The sequence below is a fragment of the Diprion similis genome, chromosome 1 (assembly GCF_021155765.1).
Source record: "Diprion similis isolate iyDipSimi1 chromosome 1, iyDipSimi1.1, whole genome shotgun sequence".
Lineage (NCBI taxonomy): Eukaryota > Metazoa > Arthropoda > Insecta > Hymenoptera > Diprionidae > Diprion > Diprion similis.
The window spans coordinates 15,807,182-15,817,184 of NC_060105.1; the positions used below are offsets into that span (position 1 = coordinate 15,807,182).

General features: G+C 41.4%; 1 protein-coding gene across 1 annotated transcript; it reads left to right on the forward strand.

Annotated features, from left to right (window-relative positions):
* Positions 1-465: 465 nt before the first annotated feature.
* Positions 466-3,529, forward strand: LOC124409453. The gene is made up of 5 exons (XM_046887064.1): positions 466-608; positions 700-1,117; positions 1,198-2,993; positions 3,160-3,224; positions 3,303-3,529. Exons 1-5 carry the CDS (start codon positions 466-468, stop codon positions 3,527-3,529), a joined length of 2,649 nt encoding a protein of 882 aa, XP_046743020.1.
* The last annotated feature ends 6,474 nt before the right edge of the window (positions 3,530-10,003 follow it).

Consider the following 10,003-nt stretch of genomic DNA (forward strand, 5'->3'; position numbering starts at 1 on the left):
TGGTCATCCCCCGAACTGAACACACGTCCCTGTTTCCTCATGGTGTACGGATCCAGCACAACGTGTCCGCCGATGTAACGGCACCCAAAGTAGTAGGCCAGCTCGGATCTAACCTCGAGCGTGTCCTCTAGTGTTAACGGAAAGGAAGAAACGCTCTCCTCCATGTACATACAGAGCATCATACGAGCCAGTGACGACGGCGTCTCTCCGCTGTCCGAGACAAACTTCAACTGGGACATCGCAGAAATGAATGCAGTTGTTAGTTGGAGCATTTCATCCACAGTTACCCCAGCGGTGGTGTACACTATCAACCCCAACATCGAGTATGGCTCTAGCGCCATTGCCCTCTCCAACTCAGCAATGTACGCCACACTGTCATAGCTCAAACGATGTATTGGTTCAGCTATTTCTCTTCGCATGCCTCTTGAACGTTTAGCATGCACATATTTGACAGCTTGCGCCATAATGCTCGAGTCCGGTCTCGAGGTTAGGTTTGTATCCCGGTTGCAGTGTTTTAACTGTAAGTTACTAATTTTGAATAAATTACTGGTTCTACCTTGCCAGTCAAGTAGTACAATCACAGGGCACAACAACTGGTGTATCGATTGGTTTGTAAACAAACACTAAAGAGCATGACACCTTGCTTCAGTAGTACGCTCGGTGAGGCGCACTAATACCTAAGGCACACGATGTTGTTAGCTCGCTCGAAGCCTCCGACGAAAATTATCTCGAAGCATGGAAAATGCTGAAAGAAAGATACGACGACGACAGTCTCATAATACAAAAACATATCAGAGCTCTTTTCGAGCTGCCCGTGCTGTCCAAGGAAAATCACACGGCTTTGAGACGTATGCTCGACACTGTACTAAAGCATATACGAGCTCTAAAAGCGTTGAAACGGCCTACCGAGCAATGGGACGACATCATGATTTTTCTCGTCACTAGCCGATTGGATCAAACGACGAGCAAAGAGTGGGAAACGTCGATAAAAAAGGGCGAAATTCCAAATTTTACGCAACTGACAGACTTTTTGGCTCAACGTTGTCGTGCACTAGAAGCCTCAGCTCGCACGCACAAGGTCGAATCGAACGTTTCAAATAAAGGAAAATCTAGCAAGGCAAGATTACGACATCACACGTTGCTACGACGAGCGTAATGTGTGTTTTCTGTAATAAAGAAGATCATCCGATCTATAAGTGCAGCAAGTTCGCTCAACTGACAGTGGATCAGCGAATACAAGAGGCGCGAACGCGTAAGCTATGCCTGAACTGCTTGAAAGCTGCGTCTCATCAGGCGAAACAGTGCGGATCGGGAACGTGTCGTAAATGCGGTAAGCGGCATAACACGCTACTCCATTTGGAGCAAACTCAAAAAAGCCAAAGTGAGCCTACGTCATCGAGCACGGCGAGCTCGAGCGGAGAAAAGGTAACGACATCGAGTGTCACTCTCGCAGCTGTTCGTCAAGAAAGAAAAGTGCTTCTCGCAACGGCAATCGTCAACGTCATCGATTTCAAAGGTGAGCGAAAACCGTGCCGAGCGTTGCTCGATTGTGGATCGCAATCTTGTTTTGCCACTGCTAATTGCGTGCAAAGACTCGGACTGAAGCATATCGCGACGGACATTCCGATCTCTGGTCTCGGAGAATTGTCGACGCAAACGCGCAGATTGACGAAAATGACAATACAATCGAGAATCAACGGTTATCAAGCCAAACTCGATTGCCTCATCATTGAAAAGATCACTCAGTCTCTCCCAGCCAATCAACTCGATATTGACGAATTAAAAATCCCGGACGGTATCACGTTGGCCGATCCTGATTTCGACAAACCTGCAACGGTAGATTTATTGATCGGCGCAGAGATATTCTTCGAGTTACTGTGCATTGGAAAAATCAAGCTGGCAGAGGATCAACCGACCTGGCAAAAGACGGTTCTCGGGTGGATAGTATCCGGAAAGTTCATGATGCGAGATCGAGAAAAAAAGAGTACGTTTTGTCATTTGGCGGTCAATGATGAGCTCAACGCAGGCCTATCACGCTTCTGGCAAATCGAACATCACGAGCGTCAAAATACTCGAACTCCGGAGGAACGATTCTGCGAGGCACAATTTTCACAGACCTACAAGCGCAACGCGGAGGGTCGATTTATCGTAACTCTCCCAACGAGGGACGAGCAGCTTCAAAAATTGGGAGACTCAAGAGAAACTGCTCTGCAACGATTCAAAATGTTGGAGCGCAAATTCGAGCGAAAACCTCAACTCAAAGCGGAATATAGTGCCTTCATACATGAGTATTCGACGTTACAACACATGCGAGAATTGAGCGAGGACAGCGTAACGTGCGACATTCGGCCACATTTCTATCTACCGCATCATTGCGTGATAAAGGAAACGAGTACAACAACGAGGTTAAGAGTCGTATTCGACGCATCCAGCAAAACAACGAGCGGTATCTCGCTCAACGATGCTTTGATGGTTGGTCCCGTTATACAACAAGATTTATTTTCGACATTGCTCCGATTCCGAAGCTTCGAGTACTCGTTGACCGCTGACATCGCGAAGATGTATCGGCAGGTACTTGTCGACGAGACTCAAGTGCCTCTTCAGCGTATTGTTTGGCGTGATCGGACAAATGACAACATCAAAACCTACGAGTTGCTAACGCTAACCTACGGTACAGCTCCGGCGTCATTCTTGGCTACCAAGGTCATTCATGAATTAGCCGATATAGAGGAAAATAAATTCCCTATCGGGGCTTTGGTGGCACGAAGAGACTTTTACGTCGATGATTTGATAACGGGTGCGCATTCCGAAAAGGACGCATTAACTATTCGTGAAGAAACAACGGCCTTACTCCAAAGGGGAGGGCTTGTGCTTCGACAGTGGGCTTCGAATAGCAAGAAGCTGCTGAAAGACATATCAGGATCGTCGACTACTAGTGCTCTTCTCGAATCCGGCTCGAAGGACCAATATGTTGTGCTCTCAAGTGAAAGCCGGTGCTACGCACGTGTTGATGGGATAATAGGAATGAAATAATACAGACACGGTCAGGAAAATATAACCTTTTTCTTTTATTATAACGTTGGCGAGAGATCGACCGAACGCCACGACTGCGTGTTGAATACTGGTACAAAAAGACGCTTAACAGCGCCATCACGACAGATGCGGCCCTGACGAAACCCACCATTACCGCGTATTAGCAAACCGAGCGCCAACTTCAAATTCCCGTCAGTAGCCATATAGTACGAAACAAGAAAACAAACATAATATGAAATTATATAAGAGATGTTCACGAACACAAACAGATCACGACGCCTGTCAACCTTCTTCGGACGTCAATAGACATGTATATCCAGTTGTGTCACAATTTTCGTTTCAATTACAACAGCATCTCGATAGACTTGAGCAGCTCTCAGATTCAGAAATAGGCCCTACAACAAGACACGAAGCACAGAAGTCAGCACTTCGTGCAAACTATCGATTCTGGAACTTAACGTACACCATTCATCAATCAATGAAAATTAGTCGATAAAATAGAATATTATCAAATAGAGACTCCCAACCGTACATTAAACAATAATATAATCTACGGAGCCTGTTGGTGTAAAATTGAACTAATAAGTTGAAAGCAAAAGTAGACGAATATGAGTCTTATCGCCCACAATGTAACTTTTATATTCTCGCAGATTTTGTATAACGTGTGAAACGATACTTTTACTTACCTGTGCATGGTTGTATAGAGTATTGAACGAGCAGTGTAATGGTGTCCTGAACAAATAATACCATTTGGAACTTTTTAATCACTTTCACTTTGAGATATAAATATTTCTCTATCACAATAACATGTGGTTGACATATAAGAACTGTAAAAAGTAAACTTTACGTCTTTTACAGCACCACGGGTCACCCTGCTACATTTTACAGATATAGAGAGATTGTTTTGTGTGTACAAGTGAACGCACGACAGATGAATCTCAATTTTATCTGTGTTAACGATCTGTTACCTTGGACAAACTAAGTATTTTCGTGAAATAAAAAATACTTACCAACAATGGCATTAACTTGCACAAACTTAGCGCAGTCGACAAAAATGCTGACACTACACTGTCAGTCTACTTTCTCACATCGGTAATTATGCTTCTTATAATGTTCGTAGTATTTGCTCGAAATTTATGTTTTATCGGCAACACGATTACAAATCAATAAGCTTCATTACCGTTTCACAAGTGATCGAGCGTCACAGTTGCTGACAGTACCGTTTAATTCGTTCAAACAAATCTTGCTACACGAATATTATCATGAAATTGCATGTATTACATCTTTTACTTGCAAGTTTGCGCAAATTGCCCGAATTAATATATCAAATATGTTGCAACGTATGTCTGTGCATTTGCCGTGTATTATTAATTGGTAAATTAGTGATAAGAATTCAGAACTGTATGAAATAGGATTATATAATGAGACTGACAAATTTTAGCTATACTAGTTGTGATGGAAGGTTAAAAAAATAAAATATGAGGAAAAAAATTGTCGTCTATCGTTTTCACTTTGCAATGTATTCATCACTTGTTACAAAATTGAGATCGACATATATGGTCACGGATTATGTCGTTTGGGCGCTGAATCGACGAATTGAGGTTTGAACTCGGTCCAGTTACACCTAAGTAAGGATTCCTCCAATTATCCTTGTTCCTCGTGCAGATGCGGGTATTTTTATTGAACATATTAAAACGGTCTGCATGAGACGCATAATGATGGTTACTAATCCCATCCGCTCGCTTGCCCCGCGCAGGTTTCCGAAAGACTTTTTGGGGACATATCCTACCGGGTGTTGTAGGTGTTGGTAGTGATTATTATCATTATTATTTACGTAATCGTGCGCAAATTGGATTAGCCGCATTACTATTTTGGTTTCTCATAATGGATTAGTCATACAGTTATCAAACGGATGCTACACATCACAACAGGTATAAGAGTTGTGGTTCGCTTACAATTATTTGATTGGTTATTACTACGGTATAGCAGTATCATTGTCGCATACTTACAAAAAGTCGTGAAATCTAGACAAAAACATCTGAAATGTAAAAAAATCCGCCAAGTTACTCAAACCAAATCACAATCAAAATTGAAGAATAACTTAGATATTGCCGGTCTCTGTCGTGAAATCAGGAATGAACCCCAAGCTCTACGATCTCTCAGCAAGTAGGTAGGTATACGTCGTGAAGTCGGACCTCGCTGTTTCGTGTAGTGATATCGAAACATCATTCCAAGCGCTACGTACTTGGCGGGCACATTTTTGTTGAACATCAATTATGAATGCTATAGCGAGAAAGTAATCACGGAGTTTGATCTGTCGCACAATTTCGCGGATTAACGAATTGAACATGTTCTCACAGCGTGGGATAATATTTATTCAATCATGCAGAATAAAAACTCGACGTTGTATGAAAACAATGGGCATGAATACATTATACGGTACAATCAACCAAAGCTTTAATATGTACAGTAATGTTCATCGATGCATGCACTGTAGCTAACTTTATTTTTTCAACTTTTGTTTCTTTTCTACTCGTATTTTATGTGCCTATGGCCGGTGAAACAGTTGCACAGGAGAAATAGGAGAAACCACGACGACAGCCTCTTTCACAAAGTGCATTGCAACGATTTTCGGACTGCCATTAACAATAAATGATGTGAAAAACAATTTAATGAAATGCATATGTCCAGTCTAAAATCGAAAATATGCAATAATATCACTGTTCAAAGCTAACTGATCGATAGACTAAATCCCATGAAGTCTCAATTCTATAAAATATCAACTTAAACTGTAAGTAGCAAAAAAAGTTACAAACTCGGGACGCTAGTGAGATTAAGCGATATTATGCAAATATTGAATCAGTGGTTCCGATGCACAATTAATTTTGTTGAAAAGAAAGAAGAAAATTCAGTGAATTTGTTTGACGATAACAGCTGGTCTTAGAGACGCAATTATTACACGGAATCACACACGTCACGAATAAGTATGACCGTTCCGATTAAAAACACAGAGCAAATGTGCCCGCCAAGTACGTAGTGCTTGGAATGATGTTTCGATATCACTACACGAAACAGCGAGGTCCGACTTCACGACGTATACCTACCTACTTGCTGAGAGATCGTAGAGCTTGGAGTTCATTCCTGATTTCACGACAGAGACCGGCAATATCTAAGTTATTCTTCAATTTTGATTGTGATTTGGTTTCGGTAACTTGGCGGATTTTTTTACATTTCAGATGTTTTTGCCTATCTATATTGTCTATAATCAAAACCCTAAAATTGTAATTTAATTATAATTGTATCTTTATAATCCTAAAATTCTAATTTTACTATGATTGTAATTTACCTATGACGGTTATGTAACTACTACACACTTAAACTATAAGAACATATCTATTGTTACAAAAAAAAAACAAACATTTCTGCTAAAAATGTATACTAACCCGCTTAAACGCGCATTAACCCTAGGCGCTATACTCTTTAAGGCAAACTATATTGTAATCTTTCGTAAGTGAGTCGATACATTACCCAAAAATTCGGTTTTCCTTCGAACATTCGGCTCTTTACCCTCACCGAATGTTCTTCCCGAAGGGGGGGCGTGTTACGTCCGACGTCCCGCCTCACGTCTCTCCCACCTTCCTCGACGCTTGTCTTTACCTGCCATTCCCACACTCCATATCTTGTCATCCTATTTCCATCTTGCCACTCGCTATCGCCCTTACCTTACTATTTCGATTCCCCTCTACCCTGGATCCTCGCTCATTTTTTCACGCAAAAGCCTCACTCGTATCCCAACGCTCTTACCTCTCACATTCAGCTTCAACTCCCGTTCCCCAAAAAACATTACCTCAACTACTCCTCATCGACTTCACCCAATTTCCAAACCAAAATAAAACTTATAATCATTCTCTAATTACTGTTCTTTCCCTTCCATTCCCTGAACGAAGACGGCCGACAAAAATAGCACCCGAACCAACACCTCGGGTGGGTACATGGACTGCCGTCCCCCTGTACCGTAACACCTTGAACAATATTTTCAGTTTACCATTAAAAAAAAAAATAGTCAATTTTTTTGATACAGTCTAATATATGTATAATGCCTGAAGATGATTGGTCACGGCCTCTCGAAACGTTGCATCACATGTTGTTGAAATAAAAAATATTTTCTACAATGACCATTATTCGACGAAAAATTTCTGATATCTACGAAACCACATGGTCACGAAAACTGCACTTCCTATATATATATCACTGTACGTGGTCAAAAGGTTAAGAGATAGGTGGTATAGCTAATTTTCTAAATAGTCAACAATGGTACGATAGTCTGTTTTGGCTCGAATCTATTTTGAACCGTGGATTAGTTCATTATATAAATGGCTTAAATGTTAAATGTCAGTTTTTTTGTTAATGGTAATATCTGTTTTTTTACTTATATGCAACATCTCCTTTATGTTTCTTTTAAACCAATTAGATTCTGTCGTGAGAACACTTGCGTTAGCAAAATCAAAGGTGTGACCTAAGTCCAGAGAATGTGCAGCTTAAGCACAACAATCATGTTCATGGTTTTTAATTTTAAATTTGTGGCCCGATATTCTGTTCCTCAGATGTTGTGATGATTGCCCTATATAGATTTTTTTACAGTTGTTGCATGTGATTTGATACACAGTGTTGATTTGCTCTAGGGTGGGTGTTTTTGATTTTAGAGATGTAAACAGATTTTGAGTATTGTTGGTTATTTTGTACGTAACGGCGATTCCTTCTTTCTTTAGTAAGTTTTTTATTTGTACTGATAGGTCTTCTACGTACGGTATTGCAGCCATGATTTTATTGGATTGGTTTTTTGAGTTTAACCAGCTTATAGAGTTGTACTTTTTTTCAATTCTGTTTTCTTTTATATTTTTTACAAGTTTTAGTGGAAAGTTATTGGTTAGTAATGTTTTTTCTATTATTTTCAGATTTTTCGTTACAAATTTGGGATGTGATATATGTAAACATCTGTCAAAGAGGCCTATAGCCACTGATTTTTTGAATTGTAAAGGATGTTTCGAAAAACAGTTTATGTATTTCCCTGACCAACTGTCTTTGTGATACCAGTTTAGTATGATAGTGTTGTTAAAATTAATGACTGTTGTATCTAGAAAATGAATAGAATTGTCCTTTTGAATTTCATGAGTGAATTTAATTCGTGGATGGAATTTATTGAAATTGTCAATACGAGAAGAGATTTGGTCTTTGTGTACACAGGTTAGAATATCATCCACGTATCTGCGATAGAAGGGCAGTTTAAACGGTAGGTTGCTAATGACAGTAGTTTGACCATTATTCGACGAAAAATTTCTGATATCTATATATATATTGTGACGAGGTTTTTCTCCGCTCTTGGTCACCCGGAGAAGTTCCCAAGAGTTAACCTGGTGCACAATGATTCGGCAACCCGCGATGCAAACTACAGCTTACAAAAGCTATCGCGAAATTTTGTTGGGCGCCTGGCGTGATAAACACGCCTCGAATCTTTACCTTCGCAATTCCTCGGCTGTCCTTCTCTATGCCAGGTAGCTCAGTACCGCGGAGAGGGGGTGGGTAGTTTTGCGGAGAGAAAGAACGGACACTCAACACGATACAGAATTTAACAAAATAAAATAAAATAATATATTCAAAAAAATCGAAGCGATACAAAACAAAAGGAAAAAGAAACAGATACTCAATTCGCCTCCCGCGATTCCACACACAAAATAGAAAGAAAATCAAATCTTAACTAGACCTTAAACCTACGTGCGCTAGTCGCGTTCCTCGTCTCAACGGGATCAACAAAACAAAAATCAAAATACAGAAAATCGACAACGATACGAACACGCTACTCGTGATCGTCCTTCCCTTAATTATAAATATCGGCGCTATTCGCCAAACCCTAACAGAATTATCGCGCTAATCGCAAAACATACCCTACAAGTACTCGACAGTAATTCTTACTTAACAACTTAAATCGAAGCGATTAATCGCGACGCATCCGAAACTTCACTATCTTCCGAAACAAATCAAACAAGGAAACTAGAAATAATAACCCAGCCAAACAGAGCGCTCACACTTAGCGATACGCGACCTACACGAGAGGTGACACTTTCTGAACACGCAAACGCGACTTGACCCTGTGCAGCGGAATTTGGGCTGCTCGCAAATAACGAAACGAATGACTCTACTCAACATGTACAATAGCCAAAATTGACTCGATACGTTATCGCAAAAAAACAAAATCAAGCTCCGGCCACCATCCAAGGAAATCGGCAAACGAATTTCGAGTATTGTTTGACGCAACTCAACATGGCCAACCGTTACCCGGTGCGCCGACCTAAGCCGTTCTCGAAATTTGTCCGCAAAGAAGCGATAGCGCTTACCGCAATGAATCCAGACCAGAAAAATCTCCGTCACGATGATTGGACAATGGTTCCGTCTTCCGCCCGCGAATCCCAAAATTTTAACACCAATCGCTCAACTCTCTCAATAACCCAAAAAAACTATCTTTACAAAATTTTCGCAGCCTTCGCTAGATTCAGCACCAGGACGCAAGTGTCCTGCTCCGTCACACCGAGCCAAGAATTCAAACCGAGGCGTTGTCGTTTTCGAAATTTGACGAATCTTATTGGGTATCGAATTACGCGTCTCTTAAATTCTAGCTTATCGCTAACGTCGGTTTCCGCTGTCACGGCTCGCAGATTGGTCGTTGGACTCTCCGGTGTTCAGTCCTCGTCAGTGGCGTAGAGGCAGCACGATCGTTGGCATGATGGTGTATCGCGAGGAAGGCAGGCTACGGTTCGCTGGCCAACAGCGGGAATCTCGTCCGCCTTGGTTTCCCTCGCGGCAGAGCTCGGCGTTGGCGCTCCCTCCGTAGCCTCGTGTGAGACCCTTCGCTCGCGGTGTATCCTCCGTTGAGGTCTCTCTTTACGGCCGGTTCCACACTCTCGAATTCGTCGTC

Coding starts and splice junctions, on each gene's coding strand:
- LOC124409453 (XM_046887064.1), top strand. CDS start 466: ATGCTCGAGTCCGGTCTCGAGGTTAGGTTTGTATCCCGGTTGCAGTGT. Junction 609..699: donor AACAACTGGTGTATCGATTG/GTTTGTAAACAA, acceptor CGATGTTGTTAG/CTCGCTCGAAGCCTCCGACG. Junction 1,118..1,197: donor ATAAAGGAAAATCTAGCAAG/GCAAGATTACGA, acceptor CCGATCTATAAG/TGCAGCAAGTTCGCTCAACT.